Source organism: Eumetopias jubatus, unplaced genomic scaffold, assembly GCF_037043125.1.
Source record: "Eumetopias jubatus isolate StellerSeaLion01/CBP00866 unplaced genomic scaffold, mEumJub1_p1.0 scaffold_3, whole genome shotgun sequence".
Classification (NCBI taxonomy): domain Eukaryota; kingdom Metazoa; phylum Chordata; class Mammalia; order Carnivora; family Otariidae; genus Eumetopias; species Eumetopias jubatus.
Genome location: NW_028274809.1, coordinates 17,144,673 through 17,158,837, shown reverse-complemented (window position 1 = coordinate 17,158,837; position 14,165 = coordinate 17,144,673). Strand labels below are relative to the sequence as shown.

General features: G+C 41.8%; 1 protein-coding gene across 1 annotated transcript in view; it reads right to left on the bottom strand.

Moving 5' to 3' along the window:
* EPHA4 (EPH receptor A4) overlaps window positions 1-14,165 on the bottom strand; it is a 132,434-nt gene that overhangs the window by 13,311 nt on the left and 104,958 nt on the right. The window contains exons 7-11 of the mRNA XM_028105224.2: window positions 13,381-13,540; window positions 12,115-12,226; window positions 3,629-3,687; window positions 1,685-1,798; window positions 1,240-1,425 (exon numbers count right to left, since the gene is read on the bottom strand). Coding sequence (XP_027961025.1) covers window positions 1,240-1,425; window positions 1,685-1,798; window positions 3,629-3,687; window positions 12,115-12,226; window positions 13,381-13,540 — 631 coding nt within the window. The remainder of the gene's footprint in view (window positions 1-1,239; window positions 1,426-1,684; window positions 1,799-3,628; window positions 3,688-12,114; window positions 12,227-13,380; window positions 13,541-14,165) is intronic.

Below are 14,165 nucleotides of genomic sequence, written 5' to 3'. Positions count from 1 at the left end.
GACCTCATGCCGTTATGAGCAGTAGCACTGATGGGCATGTCTCTCTGGTCATGGGGCCAAGGAGTCTCTAAGTCTGGTCCTAAGGAACCGCAGCTTTGGTTTATCTTCCCACTCTTTAGAAATGCGAACTCACTGCCCCACCCCACATGCTGAATCAAACCTGAGGATGTGGTCCAGGAAGCCATTTTAACAAGTTTTCCAGAATTCCGATGTATGTTCGAGGACCTCTGAATGAACATACACTTCCTCTCACTTTTCAGTAACCTCCTTATTTTCTCTTAGTAAAGGTCATGGACTCTTGTGTCTCACTTCCCCGCTCTGCCCCAGACCACATGTCCAAAGTTGACTCCTTAACCTCCCCTCCTCTCCACCATCTACCCCCCCCCCCCGCCCCAGTTCACCCACTCTGCACATGCTGATTGAGGATGCTTCTCATAGGCACCTTGAATCAAGTTAGAGGAACCTTGGCCTTCCTGGAGACATAGCCCTGGGGCTTACAAGATCCTTGACTTGTAGTCAAATAGGAGGTACCGCGGCTCCTGGAACAGAGCCATGTTCAATAGCAACGGCTTCAGCTAAACTATCCATGTGGTGCTTTATAAAGTGGTCTTAGCCAGCCTTACAGATGTGTTCAGGGTTTGCTTCACAAAATGCATCTGTTGAGCTGTGTCGTATTTTAACTGAAGCGTGGTTCACAGGCTCAGCGAATGCTAATGGGCTAAAAAAAGGGAAGGTTCATCCAGGTGTTACTGTAAATAGGTGCTGAACAGCAAAAGCCATAAATCAGGCAGAGCAGACAAGCAAATCGCCCAATATAATAAAGATTTCCAAGATTCACTCCCTGCATCTGGAGCTGAAGCTTCAAGCACAAGGTGTGGCGAGGTTTTGTTGTGGTTTATATGAAAAGTACTTAAATTTTATTTTGCTTACCATCTGCTTGCGCCTACCCTGTGACAATCAGTTTGGTCTAGCGAAGGTTTGAAAGATGGCGAGGCATACCAAAAATCTACAATATTAATTTCCCTAAAATCTCACACAAGCTGCCTTGGAAATAGGGAATCAGCCTAAACCGTAGACCCATTGAGAGCTGACTACAAGATTAATGACTTGTCCTGCACTGATTTCCTCCTATTAGCAATCAGTGGGTCTGCTCCATCTGTCATTTCCCTGGAAAGAAAATGTGTGTTTAATTTGCCAGTAACTTCTAACTTGGCTTTGTAAAGGGAGCGACCCACATACATTTGGTGACAACGCCTTCCAAGTGAATTATGTTCGGGTGGTCAAACTGTCCCATGATGCTGGCCTCACTCAGGAAGTCTCTCCTCTGTTTGTCTGTATAACCAGCTTTCAGGGTCTTGATGGCCACACAGATCTCTCTCTTGCCAGGCACTTTGAGACGCCCACTGCATACTTCGCCAAATTCACCTTTGGGAGAGAATATGAATCAACCATGGACCAGAAGCACATTCAAGATGAAAGAGTAATAGCTAGCATTTGTTGAGTGCTTCTTATATGCTGGGCACTGCGTTAATGTTTTACATAGATCAAGGAAATTTCATGTACACCGATATTTACATATATACACGTGTATACAATACATTCATACACATTTGTATAATCTACATATGTATAGTTAATATCTACAAAGAAAATAGGCTTATTCAAGAGACATTCAGATACTTACCAACTCCTATGACTTTTTCAATCTTAATGCAGGACGCGTCGATTTCTTTGGCAAATTCTCGAACCGCTTGGTTGGGATCTTCATATGTAAAGGGATCCACGTAAGTTCTAACACCTAAGCAATAAACATGTGATAGGATGGCTGAACGCTTCTCAAAAACCAGCAATAAACTTAAGTTGTCCTGGTCTAAAAATACTCAGTACAAAAAGTGTTCTTGGCATGACAAAAATACTTAGCACAAACATACGAAAATGTTTAAATTCTTGCTCTGGTTTTCATTAGTGGGTAAACAAAGAATTGTTAGCTACTTAAGAGGCTACAGATCTACTGACTTCCTGGAATGTCTTCACACTTCAAGGATGAAATCTGAGAAACAACTCATCCCATGGAGGAAAAGAGAGTCTCTACAAGAAAACTGGGAAGGTGTTGGCTGAATACTGTTTGTCCAGATCAGTTGCTCATTTCCTACCCACCATCTCCAGCTATCCTTTCTTGGGAACGTAACTGGAACTTTCTTTCTCAACTGTCCATGTCTACACGGTGCCCCATTTTCTCCAATATCTGGACCAATTAAGCATGTGACCAATAATTAACAAATGAAGATTAAAGCTAGGTTCAAATAGACAAGAGGGATAATACCAGCTAGCTGACTGGAGAATATAAACTCTGTATTGGATCTGCACTTTTATTCTGCTTTAAAAAGAAGGTGCTGTTAGTAAAGACATTGAAGTTCATCTGGCAGATTCAGCTGAAGAAAATGTTGTTCCTCATTGTGAATGGTTTGAATACCAGGAAGTGTAATTCAGCCAAACGCCACAGTCAACTTGCAGCCTAAATTCAGAATGTGGAGCACTGAGCCCAGAGATGTCTGGCACAAGAAGCATTTGTAATTACTGGGAACTCTCCTTTCCCTACTAGAGCTCCTATGGCTTTGGGGCAGCGAGAGGGTGCAGGGCACTACTTGACCTAATCCCTGATTTTCCAGAACTGTCAGTTTTGTCCTCATCTCAAAAAAAAAAAAAAAAAAGTCATTTGTTTTTAAAAATATATACCACATGCAAATTTTAAAAATATGGTTTTGAAAAGAAAACAAGGTGAATAAATAGAAGGTTGTCAGATATCCCATATCCTTTATGACTTTATGTGCTGTAGCCAAGAAACTCTTTCTCAAGATCATTCTTCCTACCCCTGGTCTCTCTCTTCCTTCTATCTCCCTGTGCGGTGCAATAGGGTAGCTATTACCCATAAATTGCTATTTAAATATCAGTTAGTTAAAATTAAATAAATTTAAAATTCACTTTCTCATTCACACTTGCTACTTTTCAAATAATAGTGCATGTGGCTCTTGGCTAATGTACTGGATGATGCAGACAGAGACCACCACCATCTCAGAAGTTTCTACTGGATGGTGCTCCAGGAGAGGCATCAACAACTGTCCATTTAAGAGTCTTCTATCTTGCTCAAGTCTTCTAGGGCCGGTTCTCAAATATTTTCTTCGACCCCCAAATAACCAGAGTACACTGAAGAAATATTAGGAGTCCTGAGCGCCATAGTAAATATTCTTGGGGTTGGAGCAATTACTGTTCATTCCTGGAATTCTTTTCTTCCGCCCAAATTTTATCTTATAACACAAGAAAAACTGACCAGTTAAGCCTTGCCACCTACCTACAAAAATAAGCCAGCAAGACCAATACTTTCCAGGGTGGAGAATAAAATAAGGGAAAAGAAGACTCTAAAGGAGTTTCCCCAACCCCCATCTTCAATCTCACTTGAAACAATCCCAAATCACTTATTTCAGTTGGATACCCTTTAAGTCCACTATTTAGATAATTCCATGGGAGGACTATAATATTAATAGTCATGTGAATTTAATGTAGGCATTTCTAAACTGAAAATATGAGACATGCTCTAAAAATAAAATTATTTTTAATCCAATTTTTGTACCTTGATTCAAATGTTTCTCTTCATCTGCTTCTTGTTTAGCTTTACTGTATTTACTCCGTCTATTAAAAATTAAAAAAAAAAACACAATTATTTTCAAAAGTTGTATGCCATAAATTCTTTGCTACCATAAGTCAGGCAAATACACTGTGCATATTTCACAGATGAGTAAACTGAGGTTTATGGGAAGTAAAATAATAAGGTGAATAACTGTCACTTTGGTGGTGAATGATATTTCAAGCACAAGCAGTCAGAACCCAGAGTTTCTGCTCTTAACCACAATACTAACCTGAGGTGATAAAGCAAGTATTTTATAACATAATTTCAAATCTCAAGAATAAATTTATCTTATCTTAAGAAATTTATCTATCTTAAGACAGACTGGCTAATTTTCCCATACATATTCTGAATTAAAGTAAGTTTCCATGGGCAAATTCTGCAGAAATCAAATGGCAGTAGTATTCAGTTCCTGGTATTGATAGGTAACAGTCCTGTTGCTCTAACCACAATAACCACTACCACAAAAGACTCATTATCATATTAGATGATATTCTTAAAACAATAGTTTTGTGGTTATTGGTTTCAGCTGCTGCTTACAAACTCCTAAATTATTAATGAAAATTTAAAAGGTAAATATTTGCTTTTTACTGGATTACGTTCCTTAAGAGTTCGCAGAAAACTTGCAAGAGCAAAAATGAGAAGTTTCCATTTGTAGCCGAATTCTCTTTTTCCAAAGAAATGGTGTATGGTCTCACCATTGGCATTCTGTTCTAAATGTCATAAAGAAATGAGATTTGGGTGGGGGGTGGTACGCCTAGATGGCTCAGTCGGCTAAGCGTTCGACTCCTGATTTCTGCTCAGGTCATGATCTCAGGGTTGTGAGACTGAGCCTGTTGTCAGGTTCCATGCTCACTGGGGAATCTGCTTAAGATTCTCTCTCTGTCTCCCCCTCTGTCCCTCTGTCACTCACCCTCTCTGGAGAAAAAAAAAAAAAAAAGAAATGAGATTTGGGTGTCATAAAAGTCTTGGGAATCAGAAATCTTGAATACATACAAATCTAAGTCAATAATCTTGATGCATATATATATACGTGTATGCGTTTATGTCACCTACGTGAATCAAAAAATCAACTCAGTTGGTACTACAGCTTTCTAAAGTTTAGGAAGATGAGGTCAAATAAGTGAATAAAATGTGTACATTTATGTTTCTGTCCAAAATGTAAAGTTCACATTGGCATTCCTCTCGTGTTTTTTAGGAGCTTCACAGACGAGGTAAGCCAAGACTCTTGCAGATGAGGAAGCTGACCCAAGATCCCCGCCAGGCCACAGAGCATCTTGACAGTGCGGCCCCATCAGATTCTGGAAACCTGAACCCCTGAACTCCGAACAAGCAGAGAAGGGTGAGATGATCGTGTAGAAGAAAGAACAGCAGAGAAGTGGACGGGGCCACGAGGGGCGACCAGAGAGGAGCCGAAGCACCATACCCACATCCCGCCGGACTGTCTGCAGATGACCCTCCATGGGTATCATTTCCCTGCAAGTAATAATACCTTGCACTTTCACACTGCATTTAACTTTCCAAGGTGCTCTGTACACATTATCATGCCCTCCCCCAACTATTTACGAAGCAGGAATCAGCTTGGTTGTGATTCAGTCACTCAAGTTAACCCGCCAAGTGTGTGGAATGCAGTCCCAAATAATAGCTTGCCTTTTTACTTTGCTTTTAACTTTTTAAAGAGCCATCCTGTCTATTATTGCATCTTCCCAGCAAGCCCAGGGAAGTAGGCAGGCAGACAGACACACACTCAGTCCCACTGTATAGGTGAGGCAGGGGGCCCGCGGCTGCCCCACGACACTCTTAGCAAGGAGAGGAGTGCGCCTGCCCCGATCTGCTTGCAATCTCACATGCCTCTCATAGTACAGATGAACTTACACCAAGATCTCTGATGAGATTATTATAAGTAATACTACATTTTATATCAGTAAATCCACTTAAACTAGATGCCGCTGCTTTCAGAATCCACTGGTTCATCAAAGAAACGAAACACATTGAAATGTCCTGAAACCGAACCTTTGTCTGAAAGATGTAGTCCCCTTCAGCCCTCCCCATCCCCTTCCCCTTTTAAAGGAAATATGAGTGTAAGGTCAGGAACTATGAAAACAAGATTTTATGTCAGGGAAACGCGTGGCTGGGTCCCAGGGGTGTGATAGGGTCCTGCCAGCCTGAGCGATTGTATCTTATCAGAGCTCCTAAAAGCATTATCTAAAATTACAAGTATATCTCTTGAACCACTTTAGATTTCCAATGCTGATTTGAACGTCTCTCCTTTAGAGAAGCAAAACAATGCATTGAGCAGGAGAGCTTTGGTACCAACTTTAAAATGCCAGTGAGTTTGTCAAAGACCCTGTAATATACCAACAGAAACAAGGGCCTCCAGCTGCCCAGGAGGGCAGTTATCTGTCATTCATTAAATATGTGTGAAGCCAGAGGAAATGCAAAATGGCAGGGATCATTAACTATAAGGCCGACACGCCCATCCCCTCCTCAGACTTCTAAACACAGGAGGAGGAATTAAACACGAGGTGAAGGTGTTATTTTTAAAGAAACCTCTTGATTTGCAGTGTTACTTGGGGGAGAGGACCCTCCAGGAGTACAGAAAATGCTGGAAAAGAAACACAAGGAATCACTGCTCAAACACTAATGGTAGCCTATTAGCTTTTTCAGAAGACATTGGAAACTAAAATGCCTAAGCTCCGCTCTACCTTTGTCACCTGATGACCCTTTCTCCTTGGCTCAGGGGAGGACAATGTGTCCGTTATTGTCCCAAGAAAGAAGCCCATTGAAGCTGGTCAGCCAGGCTGGAGGATGCCACATGGCCTAAAGAAGGGCTAACTCTAAATTGACCTCCACGGGCGGATCACCTGAATGGCAGAAGGAAACCTTTGTGGAAGATTTTCTAATTACTGGGACTAGAGGGCAAGCTGATTAAAACAGGGTGGGAGGGGAATGGCTTGTTAGTGAATGCTCCAGAAGGAAGCAAGGGACCGTTCATCTGCAGGAGTGAGAGGGAGGAGCCTCCCCGGCAGGTGAAGCTGCAAGTGGGAGCTGAGCCCTCCCCAGCTTGGGTCAAAGGGGGACGGAATCAGGGTATTAGCAGGCATTGTGGAGGAACAGCGTGAGCCCTGAGCCCTGCCCTCCCAACTAATGTGTCCTTCTGGCACCTTGACTATTCAAAAACACAAACAAAACACTGGAGGGGGAGCGTGGCAGGGGCCCAGCACAAACCCCGCTTTTATTAAAATACTAACTTTCCTTGATCAAGTGGATGGATTTGATTGATGTGGTTCACTGTTCCAAAACTAATTAGTAAAAGGTAAGTAATTTATTCAGCTAAAGTGCAGATTAAAGAAGATAAAGCAATGTAATAACTAGCACGGCTCCAGGAGGACCCTTTCCAGCGTTTAATGGCATCACCCGTGAAGATTCATAGAAGCCATCCTTCTTTCCCCTTCCTTAAGCTGTCATTGTTCTTGCACCAAATGATGTCTAAATGTTCTTCACAGGCAACATTTTGAAATGGGTGGAAGTGAACCGTACAATTGCACGCAAGTTGTTTAGAAATGTTCCTGCAGTACCATCTGCCCCCTAATTGTATGAATTCACATGACTTCATCGGAGCCAATTTAGGCTAACATTGGAGTGTATTCATTCTTATGTGATCATAATATTCCAATTAGGACACCAGGGAAGATGGATACAGACTGAATGGTAACTGTTTTCGCATTACATGAACAGTTAGCTCCAAAGTGGAAAAGCTTAGCCTTCAGACGAAGACAAAACCAACTCACAAAGTCTGACTTTATAGCGTGCATTCGATCGGCACGGCAATTCACAGATTATCAGGGCTACCAACAGCACCGAGGAGACTCCTGAAATTTTGGTCCGCTAGTATGGTCAGTGTGGGCTTTAGATATAGATCCGTTTTTTCAGTTCAGAAGACATTAGAATCATCTGTGCCAGTATTGGAAGTCAGGAAAGTTGGGCTCCTGTCCCGATCAGGCAACTAACCAGCTGTGTGACCTTGGTTTAGTTCATTGTTTAACCTGCTCTCCAGGTTCCCGGTAGAGAAGGTACCAGTGTGAGAATGAGGTAGTTTCCTGAACAGGGGTCTTTTGTGTCCTTCTTCACAAATTTTACCACAACCACCTCATTTTTTTTTTCTTAAAATCAATTCACTTCTTTTTCTTTAATTCGAGTAAAATGGGTACAATGTACCCTAACATAAACGGACATAACAAAAACCCAGCAGCAATCCTCTATGCCTGGTTTTCAGGCAATACTTGTCTCTCATCACCAAACTGTGCTTTAGAAATGAGAAACTCGTCTTATGTTCTAGTCCTTTCAAAAGTTTTTCTTGCACAGTAGAATAGTATTTGGGGAAGACACACTGGCCTCAAGCAACCGGGATTAATCGCGTTTGGGACAACCTGATGAAATCATTTATAAAGGGGCAGGGGACCAGGGAAATGGAATGCATTCGTTCATTAGTCCCGGAGGTTATGACCTTATCATTGCATTTTATGATGTCGCTGTTAACAGTCCTTTCAAAATCACTTTAGAAAGCAATAAAGTGGTTACACGGTGGAGACCACAGATAGATACCTACAGGAGTATGGGGACGTGGTGCCATATGCTACTGAGAGAATGTACAGACATGGTCTGGGATAAACTTTCTAGGGACAGCATCATGTAAGTACAAAGGGTATGACACTTGAACAACCCAATAGCAAGTACAATTGTGTGCCCAGAAAGCTGAATTACACATCAAGGGATGAGGGAGTGCACTGATTGTAGATGCTTGTAAAAAAAAAAAAAGTAAGTGAATTTGTCGGGGCGCCTGGGTAGCTCAGGCGGTTAAGCGTCTGCCTTCGGCTCAGGTCATGATCTCAGGATCCCGGGATCAAGCCCCACATCGGGCTCCCTGCTCAGTGGGGGAGTCTGCTTCTCCCTCTGCCCCTCCCCCTGCTCTTGTTCTCGCGCTCTCAAAAAAAAAAAAAAAAAAAAAAGTAAGTGAATTTGCCTAACATGATGTGGGTGGTAAAAACATATAATGGGTCTTAAGTCAACTTGCTTTGTATATCATTTTAAATATATAAATAAAAATAAATGTGGGAGTTGGATTCTTTCACTGAGATCCCCAAATGTTTACAACACATCCAAGTCGGCCAAAAGGAAAAAGCTTTCTTCTCATTGAAAAAAAATGGAGATTACCCTGGCTTGCCTAAAGCTGAGGCTTCTCAGTATAAAGAAGATATAATGAAATAAATGAAACAATCGCTATCAAAAAAAAAAAAAAAATCTAGCAAGATACCAGCTGTGAGCCTGAGGCCGTTTCCTCTTTCCTAAATGACAAATTAGCACCAGACAGATTTTTCTTTGAGGTAATCAGGAGGGTTGAAACTTTTCTCACTGTGTGGGTCCCTGTCCTCTACTTCTGAAAAAAAAAACTCACACTCCATCCCCTGGTGGGACTCAGTTGGAGGGGAATCACTGTATAAGGGAGCCCCTCTGTCTCAACTTTCCATGGCTCTCAAGGGCGAGAAGCAACCCTATCATTTTCCGGGCCAGAGCGTTCCATTTGTTGCCTTCCCAGAGAGCTGGCAAGATTATTTGGGGTGCCATTTACCACCTTTCATTTGTACTCGCACTTAAAGCAGGGACCAGACTTCTGTCCGCACTACCTGTCTCCTCTCTCTTCACCTGTTCTTGTCACATTTAAACATCTGTAGGCCAATGTGACAGCACATACAGCCAGCATGCGGAGAAGAATCAGCTGAGTGTGCATCAGCCGCGGCAAAGCCTGTCAGCTACCTGGCTCCAGGCAGCCTTTCCCATGACAGCTTTATGGCCGACACTAAAGAAGAATCAATAGGAGGGCAAGGGGTTGACATTTCATTTTCTAAAAAGTGATCCATTGAGGACCAATCACCAAGCAGTGTTTATCAGCCTTGGGAAGTGACATTTTTTTTTTTAATGGGGGAGAAGGGACAAGAATCATCGCTGGGTAACTCGACAGGCTCAATTCTCTAAGGTGGGGACTCATAATTGGAAATCCGATGCATCCTCCTATCAATCCTGCCTTAAAGACTAAAGTGATCAATAGAAGCAGAAAGAAAATTAAGTCATCAAGTGTGCAATTCTATTTCCTATAGCTACAAGCTTTTTAATAAGCTCGTCTTCCCATTACATTTTCTTGGGCTTTTGCTTTCTTTTTGTCAAAGTGGAACATCTGAAAGAAACTTATAATGAGGTGATTTATTCCTAATTATTCTGGTTTCACTGGTATATTTAAGGTAACTTGAAAAAAAAAAGTAACTCTAAAGAAAAGCTGGACAAGTAGACAAAGCTTCCCTTCAACATCAAAGAGAAGGTTGAGATACAACATGAGACCCACTTTCTGCAAACAAATGTTCCCTCAAATGGTTCTAAGCATCATATGGTGCTGGATTTTAGCCAAAGATTATTTCGACGTGGAGGTAATTAAGAATTTTTTTCCTAGTTTTAGACTTTTAAACGTCTTCCTTCTGTGATAAAATTTTATTGATATATACTGTAAAATTTTCAGGCACAGAAATACATAATAATGAAAACAAAAGCCATGTAATTTCCACGAAGTCTCCAGCCCTGCTCCTGCCCCCACTATCAGATGGATATATATGATTGCATCCCCTTCCCCTGTGTTTGTGTGCCTAGCATGTGTACGTACGCAAAACCAAAAGGCAATGGACGAGAAAGAGGTCCATCCTGATTGACTTCCAAAATCAAATGCCAGAACAGGAAAGAATACTTGAAATTCAAATTCTGTTTAGGCCAAATTAGAGTTTCCAAAGACTGAGCTATAAGGGTGCAGTGGGCATGTCTAGGGATGTTCTATGTGTGCAGTCCAGCGATAGGGAGAAGTGTTCACGGTGGATTTCCCTTCTTCAGGTTGGAACTCACAGCTCTAATCAAACACACAGCGATAGACTTTGCACCAAAAAGAACAAACACAATGACAAAGGTAGGTGGTGCCTGCACACAATGAGCTCTTGCTGCATACTGCATTAGAGCGACCAAGATTGATTTCTATAATTCCAGTACGTTTTGGAGCATGGGAGTGGGGAGGCATGATATTAATAGATACGTGTGACAACTGAGACCATCCTGGCAAATTAGGATATACAGTCATCACCCTAATTACAGTGTACCACAAAGTGAGCACAGAGCCTGATGGCTTGCTCAGGCCAGTGGCAAGAGCCAGAAGCATTGTTGTGACATCAATGAGATCACCAAAAGGAGGGGCAGAGAGAGAGGACACAGCAGACATTGGCCAGGGAGCTGAGCATGGCTACTGGGTGTCCAGTAGTAGCTCTCCCACTGAGGGAAACTCATGACCCTAGACAAGTGTTACGTTTTCCTATCATGTTCCTCTTCTGTAATGGGAAAAAGTTTATATTGAAGAGGATCATTTTGATGTCTGCGGGTTCTGCCTTTCTTTTGCCAAAAGCCCCACCTTGTGAAATAGTTGATGGCACAGGGGAGTGAAGGTTGGAGAAGCCTAGATACTGGAGATGAGTGGCTGTCCCTCCTTGACCCCATTCCTCTGGAGCCTCTGACTAGTGTTAATAAGCAGATGGGGGCAACAACAATAAGGAAAACTAGTTCAAAAAAATAGGCTGCCAAGCCATTTTTATTTCTCTCTTTCTTTTCTAGATTGGTTTTCAAGTATCAGGTTAGATTGTAGACTCTCACAGAATTAAGTAATCTGCTGTTTTAGATTCATTTCCAAGAACAATGCCATGTTCACAGCGCGCTTAATAGAAACTCTCTAGAAATGGTGATGGCCTCTCCTGAAAGAAGACTGAGTGCAGCACCCAATTATTTGCTTTGGTTGCAATTATTATTAACGAAACTCGAGTTGAAGCACTTACTGCGTGCTAGATTAGCTACTTTACCTATCAAAATTCTCCTGTCAGTAACTCTTAGAGGCAGATCTTCTGAGATCCTCTATCCCTACTTTATAAAAGAGGAAAAAAAAAAGATTCAAAGAGTTTAAGTAATATAGCTGACAAATGGCAGAGCTTAAATTTTGGACCCAAGTTTTATATGGCTTCTTTTTTTGCCTTTGGCAGTTAAGTCTAAGCTTAAGAGAGGTATAAATGTAACACCTTACAGCTTAGAGAATCTAGCTCTCATTGGCTTGCTTTTCAGCTGGGTTTCCAGGAAATAGCTGGGTCTTTCCAGGACTCTCAGCTGTGAGGGCTGCCACTGGGGCCAGTCCAGCTCCAGTAGGGGTGTGGGGAGATCAAAGCCAAGAGGAAGGAGCTGGCCCTGCACATGCCCTATTTACGATGCTAATCAAAAGCCTCAGCTTTGCTGGGAGGAGACAAAAAGCTCCCTCATAAAAACTGGGATGGGGGCGGTGGGCAGGGAGGGGCTTAAGGGCTTACCTCCTGCTGATGACAAAAGCTGCGATGAGAATGACCACCAGCACCACACTGCCTGAGACTGAGACCAGAAGGACGGTGGAGTTGGCCCCATCTCCAATGATCCGGGAAGGCACTGGCAAAGACAGTTACACAAGGATCACCTCTGGGAAGGTCCGACGAGCTAGAACTTCTGACTGGGTCACGAGTGTCAGCGTTCCGAAGCCACCGGGAAGGCTCACAGCCTCTTTTGCCCTTTGATAAGTACTTATGCGACAGCATTTCTAAGACAGCCTTAAGGAGATGAAGACTTGTCTTTTATGTATTTGTATGAAGAACTTCAACCAGAAGACTCTTACTAAATCCTCTGGTAAACATTACCACTCATTGCTTTTTCTTCTTTTCATTTCTAGTTTCATCCCTAACTCATTGAATGATTGGATGCATTCCTTAGTGAGAAAGACACTTGGAAATTTCAAAAAGGACAAGCAGTTTTGAATACCTGCCCACATCCCCCGCCCCAAATCGATCCAAAACCTGCTCATTATTGACCAGACCAGAAGCCACTTCCTCCTTGAAGCCTTCCAGGAATATCCCCCCAAAAATGTCAAACCCCATCAGATTCAATCCTAGAGTACTTTCTCTTCTGCTTTTTCAGTCTTACTTTATTTAATAATTCATGAAGAAAATGACTTTCTAGAACTGACGTTGAAGCTTCTTCTCCACTATCTCCTTAATCCAGTAAGCTCAATTTCAGTTTGTTAATTACATAGGTGGAGCCATCTTATGTAAACCGCTCATTCAATGGGCATGTCCTTTGTTAACATTTTCAAGTCAATCAGTCCAACTCACAATGTTGAGAGAGTTGATATGTTTGTCCAAAGGCTCTTAAAAAGAAAAAAAACTGATCTGACTTGATTTAAACAGATTCCTAGAAATAAATAAAAGAAGATAAATTTCGTCCCTTCTTTACTCTTCCCAGGGAGAAAACTTCCTACCTCCTTTAAGATAGCTATGCAACTCTCAATTCGTCCACTTATCAATCCCATTTTTCCATGATCAATAGAAGACTCAAAATAAGAAAAAGAAGAAAACATTTTCTAATCACATGCATAGACAGGTTAGGTAATATGGAAAATGCTCTTCTCTAAAGAGCATGAGCTTTTCTAAGTTACAGACATCGTCATTTCAAACCGTGTTCGTTGTCAATAGAATGTTCGCCTAACCAGAAATTAGGTACAGCTACTTAGATTTCACCTGGACTGTAAAAAGGGCCTCAGAAGTTGGTACCTGTGTTGGTCGTGACCTCCAGTGGCTCACTGAAGTCTCCATAGCCAGCTGCTGTCCTGGCTCGGACATGGAACACATAGGAAGTCAGAGGATTCAGGCCTTTGATGTCCGTGTTCCTGGCAGCTGTCCGGACAATGCGGTAGCTCCGCTCATTCTGATCCTGCATCATGGGATGATAAAATTAGGGAAGGTGGCAAAATAAATCCCCACTTACTCTAGGCACATAATTAAAGGAACCAAGCCAGTGTCCTTAGAAGTTGAAAGTAAATAGAGATTGATAAGCTCTAAACCTCCTATTCTCTTCAATGTTGGAAGTACCATTGTAACATCTTGGACGCTGAAGGACATGTGGAGTTTGGGTGTGATCACTGTTGACACTGACCATATGCAGATCTCTATTTATGCTCTTTTTAAAAAAGGAAATCAGATGATGGTTGGTGGCTTTTCTCACTCCACAGCCAGCAATTTAACAGAAATAACCATAAGAAGGTCTCTCATCTTTTTCTATTTTCCTTCTAGAAAATGTCAAAAATGTTGTAATCTGGTTTCAGTGAAAAATAAGTCCTGTCCCCTTTTTGCTTTTAATAAGGAAGCCAATAAGTGATGATCTTTAGAAAGAAAGAGAAGTCAATTGTTCATTTTCTAGACAATCTTGAATGCAAATAGCTCTCTTCAGAATTCTGTCCTTTAAGAGAGACAAGTTATTTGTAAAACTAATGTCTTTCTATAACTTTAGGAGGCTGAAAAATGTAATTTTCCTTCCCTGATTTTCTATTAAAAGTCAT